General features: G+C 54.5%; 3 protein-coding genes across 3 annotated transcripts; 2 read left to right on the top strand and 1 right to left on the bottom strand.

Moving 5' to 3' along the window:
* Nucleotides 1–2,270: 2,270 nt before the first annotated feature.
* NCLIV_006260 (conserved hypothetical protein) lies at nt 2,271–6,041 on the top strand (the record flags this gene model as incomplete). Its single annotated transcript, XM_003880137.1, has 5 exons — nt 2,271–3,166; nt 3,668–3,774; nt 4,222–4,353; nt 4,951–5,043; nt 5,506–6,041. The coding sequence occupies 5 exons, from the start codon at nt 2,271–2,273 to the stop codon at nt 6,039–6,041; spliced, it is 1,764 nt and encodes a 587-aa protein (XP_003880186.1).
* A 4,951-nt stretch (nt 6,042–10,992) lies between these two features.
* NCLIV_006250 (putative MORN repeat-containing protein) lies at nt 10,993–14,951 on the top strand (the record flags this gene model as incomplete). The annotated part of the gene is made up of 8 exons (XM_003880136.1): nt 10,993–11,112; nt 11,249–11,279; nt 11,902–12,036; nt 12,349–12,432; nt 12,807–13,109; nt 13,356–13,457; nt 14,008–14,178; nt 14,542–14,951. The coding sequence occupies 8 exons, from the start codon at nt 10,993–10,995 to the stop codon at nt 14,949–14,951; spliced, it is 1,356 nt and encodes a 451-aa protein (XP_003880185.1).
* A 2,414-nt stretch (nt 14,952–17,365) lies between these two features.
* On the bottom strand, nt 17,366–18,921 carry NCLIV_006240 (hypothetical protein; the record flags this gene model as incomplete). The annotated part of the gene is made up of 3 exons (XM_003880135.1): nt 17,366–17,503; nt 18,153–18,317; nt 18,919–18,921. 3 exons carry the CDS (start codon nt 18,919–18,921, stop codon nt 17,366–17,368), a joined length of 306 nt encoding a protein of 101 aa, XP_003880184.1.
* Nucleotides 18,922–19,537: the final 616 nt, after the last annotated feature.

The following is a 19,537-nucleotide window of genomic DNA, read 5'->3' as shown; positions in this document are numbered from 1 at the left end:
ATACGTACTCACAAACATGGATTACCTGGGGGCGAAGCACTATGCCTCAAACGAGAAAAACTGAAAAATCCAGTGGGCAAAGGCACACGCGTAGCCTTCGCGATTCTCTAAAAGTAGCGATATCTGAATCGATGGGTGTGAACGCGGTGTACGGGTAGCTGTAGAGAGCACCTGAAACACGTCAACCGTTTCTGAACAATGAAGGGAGCTAAAACGCGGTCTGCTCCTCACAACGGAAAAATAAACGGACTAGCAAATCTTGGCTGACTTGCCCTCGGTGGAATTCTTTTGGCGGTCAGCGGGCCTCGGCTGAAACTCTCTATACACTGCCGGCAGCGGGAGAGCCGCAGGTGAGAAGACACAGGGTGCGGTGTATCACCCAAACCGTTGAATGATAACTCTCAAATACGCGTCTTTCCGGATCAATTCGAGAATTCGTTTATGCACTCCGGTGGCAGATGCACTCCGTCACCCAAGCCCATTGTGCAAATTGCTGCAGTAGAGAGAAACGGGGTGTGCCTCGACTGAGGCAGCTGGCAAAGGTGCGGGCAGTGCAATCAGAGATGTTCTCAGTTTTTGCGGGACTTCACAGGAAACAACTTCCGTTTGGTCCGTCAAACAACTGCCCGCCCTGGCGAAGATTCCCCCTCCCCACGGCGCCGCTTCACTGTTTGCACTTCTGGACGGTTTGTATGTAGTTACAGACTTCAGCTCCACACGCAAACTTCTGATCCCCCGCAGCGATAAACGAAGATAACTGCTTTATTGGGGAACATCGTAGGATTTCAGCTGCTCTACCAGTGTCATTCTGTCCGTAGCCATCCGAACGATAGAGACCCACCTGGTTGGAGCTAGAGTGTAACTGTCGATGAAAACGACCGCAAGAGCGTGCCCTCTCGTTCTCTTAAGGAGGCTGCCGAGCAGCTCATCCGCAAGCAGCAAAGGTGCCCCACTTCGCCTGAGTGAAAGCGGGCTTTTAGAAGACTGTTTTCTTCGTTCCCGCCCGCAAAACGACGAAACGGCGGTTCTCTGTTATAAACCCACCCACGGAATCACCGTGCCGCGTGGCAGCCCAAAAGAACGCGACGCAGCTAGCATCACCCGACCTTGCAGAATGCCAGCCGAGCAAATTTCGCTCGATTGCTCAACCCCCTCACTCTCACGCACGGACGGCGCCCAGGACAGCTTCATTGGCGTAGCGCCATCTTACAGCTGATGGCGCTAAGAGCACACACGCAGCGCCAGAGAACGCCTGGCTTTTACGGCACCTCGAGCATTCCTCGGAGCTGTATCCATTCAGAAGAAAAAGTTCCACTTTTTGGCAGTGCCAATTAACGATATGCTTCCCTGACTTTGGCTGGAGTGGAACTAACAAACGCTCTTGGTGAGAGCGGGGATATCTCGGTGGAATCAGGAATTCACTTTCTGTGCAAGCAAAGCTAACGTTTTTGACTCTCGATTCGCTCCCCTGCGTGGTTTTTTTTGGCGGAACAGAGGGTTACGTTTTGCGGGCAGACTGCTCAGAGAGTCGCCACAGGGCGTTTGCCTGCTAACCGATCTCAGGTCTCTTGACTAGGCTGAGAGAGGCCTGCTATGGGGCTTGGGTGAATCGATCCTTGTGTTTACGGGTTTTGGTTTTTTCTGGAAAGTTTCGTTGGTGTGCGGTGCATTTCTCGCGCCACGTCCTCCCAGTAGCCTCCCACGTTGACAGAGTGCCTGCTTGTTCTTCCACGCGCAAAACGTAGCGCCAAGCGGTATCGCTCACTGGTCTCAGAACACTGCGCCGGAAGAAAGTTCGCACACACGCAGCGCGTCTGGTGATTTGGACTGCGTGTGCATCCCATTTAGATGCGCGGAAATACGAGTGAGGAACGGAGGTGTGCCAAGCCCGAGGCCGTCGCGAAAAAGGCACGCCAGTGACGAGTCGCAAGCTGCAGGTTTCTGTGGGGTTTTTGCAGAACGGCGTAGAACGATCGATTTTGGTTGGCCCAAAGGCACCAGAGCCATTCACGCTGCCATTCTGGTGTATCGACACCCGGCGCGTGTGCGATTTTGGTTGGCCCAAAGGCACCAGAGCCATTCACGCTGCCATTCTGGTGTATCGACACCCGGGCGCGTGTGCAAGATCACGTGTGACCTTTTCGCGCCGCTGTGCCTGTCGTGTCGAGAAAACCTTTGCGCTTCTTACCCTTCCCCCCACCGTTATTTTCACTCATTTCTTTTTCTTTCCGGGTCATTTTTCGTCCGATCCATCACTTCGGTTGCTCAAAATGCCTCCGGTCCCGCCTTCAGGGGGGCTTTTGTCCTCTTCTGCCGCAGCCGCTGTGCTTCGCGCTGCGAAGCTGGACGGCGCGACGGCTCAGGCTCCAACAGTAACGAGTTGCGTCAAGGGTTTTCCGGTGTTTTCTGCGTTTCAACGGGAGGGTCCCGTGGCTGCAGTCAGGCCGCCAAGTGCAGCTTCGCTCTTCTTCGGCGATGCGGTGGCAATATCGGCGGGCACTCAGGCCTCAGCCCGCCGTGCTGAACAAGTCGAGCGCCTGCAGCACTTGCTGGCCCAGCGTCGCCGCGTCGGCTCTTCGTCCTCCCAGGCTGCTTCCACCTCGTCGACTCCCGCAAAAGACTCGCCGTCGCCTTCCTCTACAACATCCTTCTCTGGTTCTGGGAGCAAAGCGGGGAGCCAGTCTGCTTCTGAGAGCAAAGCGGGGCGCCAGGCTTCTGCGGGGTCCGCAGGAGGCGCGAGCGTGGCCAGTTCGTCTGACAGGGCCGACGTCCCCCCGGAGAAAGCAACAACAACAACACACGATACCAGCGACATACATAAGACAGAAGGGGGAGCGTCCGGCAATCCCGCGATGCCCTTTGTGGCACAGACACCTGAGGAAGACGCCGCACATAGTAACGCATCGATTCTGTACCCGATGCCGGCCCGCGGCGCAGCCCCCAACCAGCGTTCGGGGACAATGCATAAGGCGGAGGCTGCGGAAGCTCATGATATGAGTGCAAATCGAGACGCAGAACCAAACAGCAAATCCAGCCTTTTCAACACTTGCGCCAGTATAGGCCTGTTTGCGACAGGCGCCGGCCTTATTCTCTGGGGTCTCGGAGGCGGCGCGTGCCTCTTCACCCAGCAAAGCCAGCCTGTCAATGTAACCTGGGACTTCGTCAAGTAAGCGCAACGGACATCGGCATGAAGGACAGAGAGGGGAAGAGACCGGTACAGCGAGAGGAAGGAGAGAGAGAGGGGAAGAAAATACCAATTCTCGGGGCACAAAGGAGAGTGTTTCCTTGTGTGAGATGATGATCATGTATGGAAGGAGAAAATCTGGGAGAGAGATGGGAGAAGACCGTTCGAGAGCGAGAGCCAAGGCAAAGAGGAGAACGGTCGATTCAGAGGGAGAAACGCACCGGAAAGGCAGAGGCAGTTTGGACTTCAAACTTCACGGTGAACGTTAGGGACCTCTCGTTGTCCGTTTATCGAGGCGTTGAGGAGCCCTATCAGTAGGGTTGCTGGTTGAGTGTGCCCTGTGCAGTAGCTTGTCCTCAGACATAAAAACAGAAAGCCGCGTTTGTTTCTGTGGAATGTATCTCTGTTCAAGACAAACAGCGAGTTTTTTCTCTGCCTGATTGCAATCTCGGTGCCGCCTTCTGTCTCCTTTTCTGTTCATAGAGACGACCCTCGCGTCACTGAGGTCATGGGCCCAAACTTCCAGCGAGAGTGTTGGTGGGGCGGCTACGAACGCGACGACAGCGCACGTGTGAAGTTGAGACTCAAAGGTACGCGGAAGAACCAGTTTCAGTTACGCATTTCACGCTTTCGTTTGTATACGTCTGCATTGATATCGATATATATTTACTCTCTGAGGTAGGCCAAGGAACGAGGCAACGCGATCTCTATAGTATACGCATGTAAACGTCTGCAAAGAGATCCTTTTTCCGTTTCTTCCGTGGCAACTTTCTCTGGTTCCTCGCCTCGTGTGGGTCTGCGCGTGGCCCAACCGCCCCCAAATGTGGGAGAGAGCGTGAAAGAAGACTTGCGGAGAATTAAGAGAGAATCAGATCACGTTCGCCATTCTAGTCGTCTCTACCTAAAAAGGGTGGGTGTTTTTTCTCGGGCACGTCGTTCATCTGGGGAGAGAACAATTTAGACAGACATGCAAGTTTTTATGCGCTCACGGGCATATGGATATAATTATTTGTGCGTACTCCTGTCTTGCATTTTAGGCGGCGAAGGACAGAAGGGCATCGTGGTGTGTGACCTCTCTCGCGAATCGGCGACGGCCCCGTGGAAGATCATGGTTCTTAACTTCATGCGCATCGATGACAAGCGGAGCTCTCCTCAGTCGGGGAAAACAGGTAGGATATTCTTTCGCTGTCTGTCTTTTTCTGCCGCTCATCTCTGCCTCGCCCTCGCGGTCTAATCCGACTTGGCGAAGGCGAGAGAGCAAGCTCTGCACAGAAGTCGTGCATCCCCGCCGCTTTGGGTCGTCTTGGTTGCGTCTTATGGCCCATAGACAGCCGCATGGATATTGCGGGGCGCGTGTCTTCACCGTCTCCTTCGAGTCCACAAGACTGGAAACGAGGCGCCTTTCAGCTCTACCTCTCTCCCGTTCAAAGTGGCAGAGAAAAAAAGGAAGGGGGCTACCGTGGGGCGGCATTGCCAACGAATCCCTATAGGCTCTCGAGCTTTTTGTCTAGAGACGCTACCCTTGAGAAGGCGAGACCTTGTTCCTATCTTCGTTGGGGCTGAATGACGTTCGTCGGCCCGCATTCATTCAAGACTCTCGCGGTGCCGTTAAAACGTAACTGAGCAGCACGGATGAAGAAGTGTTGTTTTTGGAGCCACAGACATACAGTCGCCCGTGGTGTCCTTCCGCTGCTTGAAGCGAGACGCTTTTTTGTCGCAGGGACATGAAAGCGTTCCAACTCGATTTCGTTGTCCTTTGTTTCCAGAGAAAGAACAGATGGAGGAAGTCATGAGCTCCGCAATCGCTCTCTATCCTCCCCAGCCTGACCGCAAGAAGCAAGCAGAGCAGTTTGCCTCAGGTGCGTGCCTTCAATTCTTTGTTCACGACGCTCAAACGACATTTTTGCTCCGTCTCTCTATGCGCCTTTACAGATGTATATACAGCGATGGACGTCGCGGGGTCTTTTTCACGCATATACACTGGTCTATCTCTCTGCAACAGGAAACGTATACATATATATATATATATACATATATATATATATATATGTTAAGTTGTAGGGTGGGGTGTTTCTTGGGAATAACGTCTGTTGACGCTTCACAGTCTTTTTCGTCAGCACGTTGTGTCAACTGGCGAGAGCAGCGCTAACTTGGCTGCGTCTCCCAAGGGTGCGTGGCCTCTGAGCGTGTCCATGACAGAGTCTTCTGACAATGGCTTTGAAATGGCGGCACGCGCCCGGCGGAGCACTGCTCCTCTTGTAGCCTCTCAGCCGTGGCACGTCATCCAGTCTCTGTCCCGGGTGTTGACTGTGTGGACGCAGGAACGGCGATTGATTATGCAGCTCTGATGAAGTCAAAGAGCGACCGTCCGTGGGAAGATGTCGAGGAGGCGCCGAGCAACGGCAAGCAGTCGTCAGGATTCCTAGGTTTCCACGGGAGTCGACGCGAACAGCCGAAGTCTCAAGAAGGCGGCGCCGCGACGAACCTACAGCGACAGGCAGGAGGTGCACAGACAGAGTCTGCGAGGCAAGAAGCGAAAAAGAGGCAAGAGGAGACCAAGAAGCAGGAAGACGCAAAGAAGCAAGAAGACAAAAAGAAGCAAGAAGCAGCGGCGAAGGAGCTTGGACAGAAGCAAGACGCGACGAAACAACGCGTCGGAGCAACGCGAGGACCCGATCCTCCCAAGCCGCCAGTGGTAGGCGAAGAGACCACAGATGGCATTATGGGCCGAGGAGCAGAGAAGGCGAAAATCCCACCGCTTACCAGTCGGAATTTCGAGAAAAAGTATTCCCAGAAGGATCCCTCTGAAAAGGTGCACGTCCTTCGCGATGGCGAACACGAGAGCAACCGAACCTAAAAGCTCGACGGCGATAACAGAGAAGCGCAGCGAGGGAACGAGAGCAAGCGCGAATGGAGGAGAGATCGCGTGAAAGGGGGGATGTGCGGACGGGGCCTTGTGGTCAAGGACGAGGCGGAGACGAAGAGAGAAGAATAGCACTAGGAAGCAGCAGACGGGGAGAAACGAGGGAAACGCAAGGAGAGAGAATGTCGTTTAGTGGGATGGGAGGCACGCACGACGTGTCCGCGGTGTATTGTGTTTCACAGCGTGTTTTTGTCCCGTTTCCGTCGGTTTTTTTTTATGTTTCGTTTGGTGCCTGCTAAGGTGTAGGTGGAAAACGGAAAACTTGTCAAGGGCGTGGTGTGGCGGTGGCGCGCAGCGCTTGTGGAGGGGAGACGGCCGCTGGCTCGGAGTCTTGCCTTCTGCATCCGACGTTGTTTTCACCTGTTTATGTGGACGTTTGGGTACTCGCCCCGCATGTTTCCGCTAATTGGGTTCCGTGTTTCCGGTACATTCGAGCGAGAATGTTAACGCTCCCGCCTTCTGGGAACGGTTGCTTCACAAACTCCCGTTTTAGAGCAACGGTAGAGCAAGAAAGGGCCGAACATCTAGGAAAGAACGTATAGATTTGGTTTTTCCAGGTTCGACTTCCGCGGCAGATATCTCAAGGCGTGTACACAGCACTGGATAGTTCTCGTTCCGGTTGAAACGAGGTGTTTCCCGGTCCTTCGCTCATTACAAGAGGTTCGGCTGCTCGCAAAAAATCGAAAACAGCAAAGAAGCGATAATCGAACGGACGAGGCAGGAGGAGGGCACGAGAACAGAGAGTGTGAAGAAAAAAGGCAAGAGAGTATCACGAAAATGAAGAACAGGTAAAACGAGAAATGCGGGAGCGACGATCGTAGAGAGTAGAAAAACGAGACAAAGAAGCAGCAGGGAAAAGTGTGTGTTTTCCAAGTGCTTGGCGAGGAGCCTCGAGAACGGATCTTTTTGTCAGAGATGTGCGTGTGTTCCATCGCCCTCTGTTCGTGCAATCCAGCTAGAGACGCAGTGGATTCCGTGGCCATGTGTGGCTTCGTACAAGAGAGAGAATTCTTGGGTTTGTACGGCCGCGAAGAAAACGGCACTGGCCATAGAGGCTCGGTTTCTGTTGCATGTCAAGTTTCCGTGGAAGCGTCGTATTTGCGAAGTAGCCGTCTTGTCCACTCTCACCCTCATACAGGTCCGTTCCGTACACTGCTGAGCATGCAGAAAATGCCCACTAGGCGTGCAGTGGCGGGTATTGTAGCTGTTTTCAAAGAGGGCTTTGACAAAATATGTGGAAACGGAAAAAATTGGAGACAGCGGTACTCACGATCTACGGGGAGGAACCGCAGAGTCTGTTGAAGAACCAAGGGAGTGAGATCTTCGAAACAAACTTTAGAGTCTCATCACTCCCAGCACGACTAGGCATTGCTCCACATCTTTGTCAGGAGAAACACGGGGAAGCACAGGAGACACAAAGTAGGGCAGTGCTTTTCGCTGTCCTGGAAGGAACCGAAGGCCATGACACCCGCCGAGATGTTTGACACGCAGTTCGGTCGCTCAAGGGGAAACAAATCAAGATCAGTTTCTAGCACCGAGGCTAGACAGAAACCTGCAAGAAGGAAAGTGGCCAGAAAGTAATTGCAGGTAGCCGGTGGTCGCGGCACCCACTGAATAACTGCTGGGAAAACGCGTAATGTGAGCAAAAACGAGTGATTTTTGTTTAGGTTTCTTACGAGATAGGCGCTGAGGGAGGCAAGACGTAAGATACAAAGGAAGCGAGGGCTGAGGCATTGAGAGCTTTCTGTTTCCCGAAGTCGAACCAGAGGCAGGATAAAACATCTGTTCCACGTGGAGCAACGCCAACACAGAGCAGACGCTATAGCAATCCCCGTGCATGTCTTTAGAAGACAGCAGGCGGCGACATACAGTTTACACAGATTTCCCTCCTACACACATTTCCGTGTGGAGCCGAGCGTGCAGTTTCGTGGCATTCTCATTTACTCTCCAATCGTTCCGGTTGCTATTCGCATTTTCCGCCGCAGTAGCCGTAATCAGATTGGGGTGTTCCGTAAGTTGGTAGGCCACGGTGTGAAGTGTACCATGTGTTGACGGACTTTCCTCACGCCTGCTTACAAATGGAAATACAGAAGCCAGGCTCCATGAATCTACTACGCTTGTATGTACAGTGGCGAATGTATTGTTATGAAGACTGCGTCGGTGCGTGCGGATCACCACGGGATTCAGAGGTGTAGGTGCAGGCTTGGAGATGTGAGTGTGTCGGGCGTGTTTCTCTGCACAAAGAACACCGGGAACCACGACCCTAGATGTCCAGGCCAACCTCATTTCTGCTGGCAACATTCAACGAGCGAGAGAACTGCCTCGAATTCAAGTGGAGCGTTGTCTACGTTCTGTCTCAAGCGTTCTCGGTTTCTGGCACTCCCCATGAGGACGTGTGTGGATCAGCAAGCTCTTCCCAACCCCCTTTTTCTCGATTGCCTCCTCTTTCCCCGGGCCTTTTGGTTCTTTCCCATGAAAACACACCGGCGCAGTTTTTTTCCCTTCTGTAGACACCTTTTTGGGCTCCTGTGCGGCCTGGACCGCGTTCGTTCTACCCTGCGATGGTTCCCCGGCTTTGTCATCCGTGATACGCGCAGCAAAAATTTCTCAGATTTGCGCCGCCGCTCCCACAAATTCCAGAGGGAGTCATCACCCACCCGAGGCGCCGTCCACTTTTCCGCGAGAGCGCGCCGAGGGCAGTGTTGCGCTTCGCTGCCGAGCTCTCGAGGGAAGCGGTTTCTACGTTTTCTCTGCGTGTTCCGGGCTTATTTCCAGCTTCAGTTCTTCGGTCTTCACATTGTTTCTCAATCGCTCTCTGAAAGGCTACTTGAGACGAAAGCTGCTTCTCCTTTCGCCGCCGAAAGTATCTGTCGCCGAGATCCCTCGCACTGCGGGCGTCCATCGCATGTCTGGTTCCGTGCCGTTCGGCACGGAAGGCTGTGCAGAACTCCACTCAACGAGGATTGTCGTGTTGAACAGATGGAACAAATGTTCGCTGGCGATTAGAGGTGAAATCGAGTTTCGTAGATATGTCTCTAGGTTTGTACAATGCACGTCTTTTGAAAAAGGTAAATGTACCTATATATGTGTCCATCTCTCTGTGAGAATCAGTAGATCTGAGCGTTATACAAGTGTGCCGTCCGACCGATCGGGGATAAACTCAGCAGGCAACCGAAGGGAGAACTGAATTCCATGCGACCTTGAGGTCAGCCTCTGTCTGTGTGATCGAGGTCCAGGTAGGCTGAGGGGTTGGACGTCCCGGACGAAGAGGTTGTCTTGCTGCGTTTTTTTCTCGGAAGTTCCGGTGGCTTCTCTGTGGGACTCGCTTATAACTCTCTGTGCCCGTCCGCCCCTCAGTTTCCCGTAACGAAAAAATTAGCCAGTTCTCGGCTATCTGCGCTCTCGCCGCCATCGAAAACCCTCCAGTCGACATGCTGCTCCGAGTTAAAAGGGTCACAGGAAAGGAAATAAGAAAAAGAACGGGAACCCAGGGGGCCCAAGCACAAAGAAAAGGGAAAAGAATAGAGCGGATGACACGACAAAGGAAAGGTGCACAAACGCATGGCGTGTGCCGCGTTGTGTTTGAGTTGTCCCGGTTAATGTTCCATAGGTGTGCATATCCACGTTGTCCTGCTTCGGCGGATAAAATTGATTTGCCTCGTTATTTCTCGCGTTCGGTCCCGTTTTCTCTGTTGGGAGCTTGAAGTGCAAGGCAGAACACGCAAGGACGAGGCAACCTTCCGGTGCGTACTCAAATAGCCCCCGCCCCTTCTGCAGCAGTGGAGTCCGACTAGAACGCACCGATCGCCGTACTCGAGAGGGACTCTTTCAGTCCACCGCTATCATCCAGCCGTCTCTCCTGTTTCTACGAACTGTTCCTCTTCGCTAAAGCATTAGACGCAGGGACGGCTAGGTTCTCCCTGCTAGCGCCTCTCGAAACCACATGTAGCAGTCCACGCTGCGCTCTTTCCTGCGTTCTTCTGAGTGTACGTACACCGCAGCAGTTCAGCGAAGAATTCGAGCAGGGTATCTTTTCAAGTACACGGGAAACAGACGCAAGTAGACCCATCTTTGCGTTCGTTTCACCAGTCCAGCGAGCCGACCATGAGGGACAGAGAGGAAACCCGCTGACCGGTGTCAGGGAGACAGAATTGAAAAGACTCCCGGCTCCTTCCCTGGCTTTGCCGCATCCTTCGGTTCCGCTGGATCCACGATCCAGTCCGGTCTTGTTTCGTTCGTGACGGTTGACTGTTCTTCTGATGGTTTGTTCTTCCCTGTCTTTACGTTTCCCGATTTTCCCACCTCACTCGCAGAGCGAAGGGGGAAGTGTGCCGTCGCGGTCTTGTTGCCTCTTCTCTGTGTGTCGGTCCCGCGGTTCGCCCGGGTTCTGAGGCCCCACTGGCGCCCGTGGTATTTCGTTTTTTTCCCGAGCGCAGAACCCGCGCAAGCTGGAACGCTTTACCTTTTGAGAGGACTCTCATCGAACTGCGTCTCCCAGATTTTTCGCTGCGTGGCTTCTTCCCCGTCGGTTCTTCTGTAGAGTCATTCTCTCCCTTTGGCCTTGTCTCTCCGTTCTCGCAGTCTCGGGAGACCGGGAAACACCCGGTGTGTGTCATGCCCGTGTCTCGATGCACGGAGGTTCAAAGAGAGACGGAAGGGCTTCTTTCTCAAAGGACGGAATACGGAGGACTCCATTCGATCCTGTCTCTACACGCGCTTCCTCCTCTTGTCGCTGCCTCGTTCATCGTCCCGTTCTTGTGCGACCCGGTCCTATCCGTCGCCGCGTCCCCTGTCTCCTGTTTCCGATTTGCCGGGGCGTTCGAAGGCACCGCTCCGGTGCTCACTGCTTCTTCTCCGCTGTCGGTCTTCCCCTGACTCTCCAAAGATGGGTAGCACATTTTCCTCTTGCCGCTGCCTCGAGATAGATCGGTTGGCCGATTACGCCACCGAGTTTCGCCCGGGACGGAAAGAGGACAGCCACCCTGGTGAACAACTCGACCAGCGGGTGAGTTATCTCATATCCATTTCTCCCCTCTCGTTTTTAGGGCCTCCCCTGCTGCCTCGTCTCGCTCCTCGCTGTCACCGCTTTCCTCCTCCTTTCCCCCACTCTCTCTCCAGTCTGCTATGTCGACTTGCCTCAGGCGGGCGACAACGCGAGCGACTCTAGCCGGGGTAAGCCATCGCACAGGCTGGGCAAAGAGGAAGATGTGTACGGAACGAGGAGAACTGGAGAGAAAGACTGGGAGGGCAGTCGAGACTGCGCAAGAGGGGAAACACCAAAGAGGTGAGTGCGGGGAGTGAAGGAACCCGTGCGAGAAAGAGAGCAACGGATCCAGGAATATCCGCTCCTTCTGCAGAGACAGAAACAGTTCGTTTGCGGACTCTTTCCTTTGCTGGGGATCCCCAGCAATGACACCGCTGTGTATGTGTCGCTCTCTTTCTCTCGCTGCGCGCCGCTCTTACCTGCGTTGGTCAGAGGGGACAGATGGGCGCAGTTTTCTTTCGAGTCATGGCGTCTTTCGATATGTTGCTGTGCAGAAGTGGAATCCACTCTCTTGTCCTCGGTCGTATTTGTCTTCCCTTTTTTCTTTCTCATCGCCCTCCGTGCCTCCCTCTGCATGGGTTTCTTTCGCTTCTGCTCGCCTGTCTCTTTTACACCGGAGAACTCGAGGTCGCGCGCAAACGAGCTCCGCGTCCCTCCTGGCCTTCTCTTCCCTCGGCCTCACAGTCCCTCGATTTCTCTCGCGTCTCCTTCCTCATTCCGTATTTCTCTTCTCTTCCTCTCGCTTCTCAGTGATCTACGAAGGCGAATACAAAAACGGAAAGCGGCATGGATTCGGTGTCCTCATTCGGCCGTGCGGATCGAGGTTCGAAGGCTACTTCGTCGACGACGCCGCCAACGGACCCGGGAAGTTCATTCACCCTTCTGGTGAGCGACGACAGGCAGAAAAGCTCGTGGAATAAAGGAAAGACCGGGAGAGAAAGAGCCAGAGACCGACAAAAACGTGTCGATAAGACCTGAGGAAGCCATGCATCGAGACTTTCGCAAGTGCCTCTGTATGCAGGTATATATTGAGGTACGCACAGACATTTCTACTTACCTTCGCACCCTGATCGCTATGCATCTACATCTCTCTCTATATATAGAGATATATATATATATATTCATATGTCTTCATGTACATGTGTGTAAGACACGTCAGCAGATGTCTCCATGCGTGTTCTAATGTTCGTTGTCCAGGGGATGTGTACGAGGGGCAGTGGAAAGACAACCAGGCCCATGGCACGGGGACGTTCACGCATTCTGACGGATCCTCCTACGAAGGTACGTTGTTTTTCTCTCACTAGTTGGCTCTCTCTCTCTCTGTGTCTTGTAGTTCTCTGTCAATCGTTTCCTCTCCCGTGTCCTCTCGAGACTTGTTCTTCGTGTGAAGTGCGCTTTCGGTGCATCTGCCGGCTTCTTTCTCTCACCGCGTGCTGCATGTTGCGCAGGAATGCCTTTAGCAGCAGGAAGCGGGTTTGCGTTGTGTTCTGTCCAGATCTCCTCTATCTCCTCTCTTCTTCCTTCTCCACTGTTTTTCCCTTCTCGCGTCCTCTCCTCGGTTCCGTGGTTTTCTTTCTCGGGCTGCGTGGCCGAATCTCGCGCGCCGGGGCAGTGTCTGCGCGGCGATCTTCCTCTCTTTCCTTCCCCTGTTCCAGGGCAGTGGGTCAGTGACGTTCAAGAAGGCATCGGCCGCGAGCGCTGGATGGACGGTTCTTCGTACGAAGGCAACTACAAGGCGGGGCTGAAGAGCGGCACGGGAAAGTTCACCTGGCCAGACGGCAGCAGCTACGAGGGTCAGTTCTTCCAGAACGACATCCACGGCGAGGGAACCTACGTTTGGACTGACGGCAAGAGCTACTCAGGCAAGTCAACAGCGCCCGAGAAGGCGAACGAGGGGGCGAGAGCGCTGGAAACCGACGCAGCGGCGCGGGCTTCGAGGGCGGCGAAGAACCACGTTCGTGTCTCCGGTGGACGGATTCGTCGCGTTGCGGCCCCTCTAAAAAGAGTACAGAAGTTCACAGCCGCAATATATGTCTGCGTACCCAGGTGCACTTAACTGGGGAGTGGTGTACACAGGGAAAGAACTTTGTTTCGGTAAGAGGAGTTCGTCTCTGCTGTGCGCGGTGCGTCTTTGGGGTAAACCTGTCTTGTCGGGGCTGGTGATTCCACACGGCTTACGTTGCTGTTTGCTTCGGGTCTCTCAGGACAGTGGTTCAGAAACCACATGCATGGGAAAGGGCGAATGACGTTCCCTGATGGCCGCATGCATGAAGGCGACTACGCCGACGATCGCAAACACGGAAAAGGTAATTCTCTCGATGGATTCTGTGAGGTTCTGCGTCGCCCTTCGCTTCCCTCGCAGTTCCAGCTCGCCTCTCTCGCTGGAGCACCTCCCATGTTCTCTCAAAGTTTTCGTGTGTCCATACAGCCGGTCTTGCTCTCTTGGTCTCGTTTGCCTGCGTCTCTTGCTGCGCTTTCTTCGTGTCCTGCCTCTTCCCCCGGAGATCTCGAGCTCTCCCCTCTCGTCCCTCGCGTCCTTCCTGGCGTGCCTGGGGAAAGATTTGTGTCTCCCTCTCCTTCGTGTATCTCCTCCCTCAGTCCCCCAGCCCTTCGTTCTCTTCCCCATCACTCATTCCCTGGCTGCACATACCTCGGTTGCCTTTCCACTGCTCCATAGTTCCTTCCGCTCTTCGGCCTCCTCGAGCGCCCCGGCGCTTTCGCTTTCTCTGCGTTTGTCGTGTCTCAGTTGGACCTCTCCTGTTTCCTCGTTCCGCTCCCCGCTGCCTTCTGCGGACCTCGCTTTCTGGCCTCACTGGGTGCTCCTCTCCGACTGCGTTTTCTCTCTGCTCTCGCCAGGCCGTCTGACCTGGCCAGATGGAAGGTCGTTCGAAGGGGAGTGGAGGGAAGGGCGCCAGGTGCCGGGCGTCGGCGTCTACCGCGACGGAGCGGGGCGCGAAATCCCCAACCCCGCCGCTCGTCCCTCAGGGCCAGGAAGCCACACAAACCCCGGGGGGTCCCTCACGCAAGGTACAGGGAGGGGAGGGGACAACAACGAGTCAGAGGACGGCCACTGCATTTGGGTCCGTCGCATGGATAGTGTGACAGGACGCGAGATGGGCAGGGAAGAACGGAGGACTTGGGAGGCAACCGCCGGAGGTCCGACCTCTCACGTTTTTGACTCACATCGCGTCTTTTCTCTTGCGATCGCCCTCTCTCTCGCAAGCTCTCTGCAGATATTGAGTACAGCCAGCTCTCTGTAGGAAGACTCGTAGCGCACGGTGGACGGGTGGGCCAATCGCAAGTCGTTTCCGCTTGTCGCTTCAGGGACAGACCGTTCTCTCTGCCGGGTGTTCCTTGGGGGTGCGTGTGTGTGTGTGTTTCGCTGGGTAGGATCTCCCGATGTCCTGTCGGATTCGAGCAAAGCGGGTTCGAGCAGGGTGAAAGGCGAGGCAGAGGAGCGCGGCCGAAAAAAGAGCCTCTTCTCGATCAGCCACAATCACCAGCGGCGAAGGAGTGCGGAGGCATCTGGATCGTCAACGGGAGGCGCGTGGATGCGGCGGCGCAGCGACAGCCGCGCTTCCTGCCTGTCTCCGAGGCAAGGCGAGAGAGGCGCAGTCTGCGAAGAGAGCGGCAGCTCCTCAGAGCGAGGGCCCGGTACGAGCAGCGTGGACTTGCGGGCCGGGCCCTCTCGAAAGCTAGAGGTGTCTCCTGAGAGCCAAGCAAGGGCGGCGAGCGGGAAGAAGCGAAGAGACTTCTCGCACGTGTTCAGGTTTGGCCGGAAGAAAGCGGGGTCAGGGTGAATCCCAGGCAAAACGACAGCCACACAAACGGCCTCGGTCCAGCGGAAGGAACGCCGGCGACACACGCGTCCACCCGACACGGGAAAGAGACGGGCAGTTCCCCGGAAAAGTCGAGTGTCGAGGGACATACGCTTTGTGCGGCGGCGAATAGGGATCTGTGATATCTGTCCAGACGGTACGAAGGACGCCTGCAGAAGGTCTGGATGTGGATGTGCATGTACACCCGACGGCACCGACGCCTGTACAGGGAGGTCCGTTTCAGAAAACAGGTAGACAGGGAGAGAGGCGCGCAGGGAACGAGACTCTGTGTCCGTGTGCTGCATTGGAATGAAGGGAAGAGGAAGGTGGGAGGTAGCAATGGCGACTGCACGCGCATCCGGAAGCGCCTGTGTCGCGAGTTTCCTCTGGAGTCGAGGAAAGGATCGTTATTCTTCCCTCTTAAGGGCAGGAGACGGCATTTGCGCAACGTTCGCGTGTGAACACGTGCAAAGAAGACCTAAACCTCGCGCGGTCTTCCTTTTTCAAAGGCCGTCGCGTTGATGTGTCCTTCGTGCTCGCGCCGTTTTCCTTCAATAGTCAGAAAGAAGTAACAGGCGATACCAGGCTTTTTCCAGAGGACGTCGTCTCTCGGCGCAATCAACATGAGACTCCCTGTACACCAGAAGGCTCAGCCGCGCTTGCTATCTCGTGTGCACGTGCTTGCGAAGGAAAGGCATGTAGACACGGGAATGAGGAAACAGCGCTGGTTTTGGCGAGAAGGCCAAAGCGAGTTGCTTTTCGACAGCGTGTACATGGTGACAACGCCATCCTTTTCTTTTCGCTTCCCGCTGAGGGGCCATCTGCGTTCGTTCAGAGTCCACACCTGAGAGGCACACAGGCAGTCGTGCACTCCCTGTGTGCCTCTCAAATCTCGTTTCTCTCGCGCGCGTCGTCTGCCTCTCCGTCTAGCCTTTCGCGATCATTTTTCCCGTTTGTGCCAGTGTGTATACGCACACGCAGGGGCTGTGTACATAAATATGTGTGGCCCGAGGTGGAAGTCCATGCTTCGTCATTGACGGAGGATACGCAACGTTCGCTCGACGCGAACCAACGTCGGGAGAGATGTCTTGTTTTCTGCTTTGTAGGAAGAGTCTCTTTTTTCTCGAATGGCGGTATAGAAGCCGTGGTGACGGTCGTCCCGCTAACTTCCGACGACAGGAACGACGCGAGAGCCGCGGATCTTCCTCGTTTTGCGCTGATTTCTTTCTGTCCCATCCTCCTGGGGAGGAGACGGTGTATAGACACGTGCTGCGTGTTTTCCTTGGCTGGTTTTTTCCACTGCTCTCCTCGATCGCTGTCACATTCTTTTCCGGGGACAAGCACCGGGACCCTCGGGGGAAATGCGCCGAGAGAGACGGGCGGAGGGACAGAGGTCTTGGCTTCTGGCGGAGCCGTACCGTCTTCATGCAGCGCGCCTCCCTGGGCTGTTTAAACGCGCCTCCGATCGGCGCAATCTGGGCGCAAATTGTCGCAACAGCCAACATGCTGCAGGTGCCTAGACAGTCGAGGCCATGTACTTCTGCAGACGACAGAGAGCGAGGAACATCCCGCCTCTATCGCTGTAGAAATACACCGGGTGGGTGTGTAACAGCACGCGCACAACTGTGCGATTTCTACAGGGAAACACCATTCGTCTGCCGCCGCGATCGGCGTCCTCTTTACCTACCGAATGGTGGTACCAAGACGCTCTACTGCCAGTGATCTGCTGAATTGAAGCAGAAAGGTCTTCTTTATATGCGGGAGCACTAGTGTGTACGAATTTGTACTTGTTTTAGTAGATGTGAAAGTGCCTCTAGGGCGCTTCAGTACATATGTGCATGTAGATGCATCTATATGTATATGGGGGATACATATAGTCGCGTATGAATAACTGTGTGTGGGCATGCGTGTGCAATCAAGCGAGTGGTTTGAGGTGTTTGCCACTCTTGTGTGGCATGCGCGAGACAAGCGGTGAGGAAGGGCACTTCCCGACGGAATTTGAGCAACCGGGGTGGAGAGAAACTGCAGGCCTCCATTTCTTCTCAGGGAGCGTGGCCGCAACAACGGCGCGAAACATGAGAGTACAAGGCAGAATTCACAGACTTTCAGGCTCAGCAGCGGAAGACAGGCACCGTAGAGGACACGGCAGGAGGCGGGGAGGCCGTCCCCGTAAGACGAAGTAGATCAGAGGGAGAAAAGACGGAGCATCCAAAACAAAAACAAGTTCCCCCCAGCAAACCTTCTCCCGACAACCAGCACCCGGGCAAATCGGCCAGGCACGAGAGCTGGCAAAAGCGGCGTGAACAGAAACCTAGTCCGTGCAGATATATGAGCGAAGAGGGGAGAGGGAATTGGAAAACCAAAAGGTCGAGGCACTACGCGACGGGTATGAACATCTACTTTTTGTCTCGGTCGTGTCCACTCGCGCTCTCTCGGCGACACATGTCTTGCAGCTGGCCCACATCAACCGCAGAAGGAGGCAGATGAACGTATCGAACGGCCGAACCTCGGACGAAGCAATTCTTGATCGAGAGCTGAGTGAAAAAAACAGAAAACAGAGGAGCCGCAAGCATGCACGGGAGAGAAAGGAGAACGATGGAAGACGAGGAAGGGCGGCGAGCAAAGTGAGGAGAGGAAAAACGAGGCACGAAACACAGAGCGTTCGAGACGGTCGGAAAGGCGGTGTGGCAAAGCGGCCAGTCTCGGCGAAGGAGCGGAGCCGCAAGAAGGTCGAGGGGTAAAAGGGAACAATTCGAAAAGAAGGCACGTTTCAAAACGAAAGAGATATTACAGCCACAGACACATGGAGAGGAAAAACACAGTCTATAAAAAACCCAGGAAAGTAAGCTTCGTATTACCTCTCCTTACGCTTTCTCCGGCCACCCACAGAAGCCCAATAGACGTTCCTTCCCTCCTGACTATGCAAGTGCTGATGGGCATCCCCCGTATCTGCTATAGGGCGTCTGAAGGGAACAGAGCAGCCGTTCCTCTATCTTCGCTGATTATCAAGTGAAGACTCCTCGGAAAAAAAGATCTCCTCGCCTCCGACAACTGACTGTTTCTTCGCCACAGCTGTTGCAGCTGCGCAGGAACGCGAAATCCAGATCCCTTGATGGCGCGCCACAGACACTGGACACCCCGTCGCCAGTTTTCGCGTTTTTCTAATTCGGTTTCCCGCCTTACTAGGTGTGGGCACTTCTCCGGATCTGCCACCGAGACGTTATTCAACTTGATGTTGAGGAACTGGTCCACCGAGTGGAGGGAACCGGTGATTTGCAGGTCGTTTTTCAACTCGACCATGATTTGAGTTTGACGCTCGACTAGCGTCTGGAAGAAGGAAAAGAACATCTAAAGAGAAAGCAGAGACAAGAAGGGACGAATGGGAAACCCGCGAAGACACGGCGTGCAGTTCGTTCCTTCCACTGGCCACGGCACTTGTAGGGATGCGCCACAGGCATTTCTAGACCATCGAACACGAAACAGCAGAAAACCCCACTCGTGGGTAACGCACACACCTTCCGCGAAGCTGGGAAGAATAAGCGAGAAGAGCGGAACGGAAGAAAACAACGAAAACAATCACACCTGGAACCCACTTCACATACCTAAGAGACGCTCACATCCACTTTCTTTGCTGATCTATCCAGTGTACTGTTTAAGGTGTGAAGGTTCCATCAAACCAAAAGGTGGTTGTAGGACCGCTCTTAGCATCCGCTCATTATAAACATGCCTCATAGGTTTCTACAAACTACCTTTTTTCTGAGGAGTATACACTATGAGTTGGACTACACTGGCGTGCACGTATCCGCATGTCGTCTTTCCTGAACTCGCAGAGAACGGCGTTTCTGTTCGAGGCGTATGTCCGTCGCTTCATTTCTTTGCCAATGTGTAAGCCCATGGCTGCTCTCCATTTTCTCAACATGGAGAGAATTTTACCGGTTTTTCTTCGTACCATCTTGTCGCCGGCCAACGCGAAGATCCGATGGGAATGCGAGGATCTGAGAGACGAAAAGGGCGGCAAACGGTGGAAACGAAGGCGGAAAGGACTGCGGGACGAGGCAACGATCGAGGCACCTTCAAATTAGAATCCCTCTGAGAAGCCGCAGGGTTCTAGACCGGTGGAAATTTCTACTTTTTTGCATGAATGACGACCGGCGGACCCGTCAGAGGTCTCTCTCTCGAGACAAAGGTGGTGGGAGCGCATGCAGGCCCTACAGAGGCGAAGAGCCGAGAAGAGACACCAGAGGAAGCCAGGAGAAGTGACGTAGCAGGAAAAGGACGAACAAAAAGAACGGAGAAAGTATAAGGAGAGACAGATGATGGGCGCTGGACGTTGCCTCTCCACGAGCCAGGAAACAGAAGCCGGGCTGAAGGCGTCTCCGGTTAGACGGCACACAGACCTTTTCTGTCTGAAAATCGAGGTTCGTGAATAGGGTAAGGAAAAGAAGGATACGAAAAGGTTGTCAAGGCGGAGAGAATGGAAACTCCGAAGAGAAGCGACCGGGAAAAGAAAATTCGGGAGAGGAGACGAGAGACCGGCAGGCGGGAGGGAGAACGCAGCAGGGACGATG

Source organism: Neospora caninum, chromosome II (assembly GCF_000208865.1).
Source record: "Neospora caninum Liverpool complete genome, chromosome II".
NCBI lineage: Eukaryota > Apicomplexa > Conoidasida > Eucoccidiorida > Sarcocystidae > Neospora > Neospora caninum.
Note: the sequence above shows the minus strand (reverse complement) of the source record. Positions and strands in the feature narration are given on the sequence as shown.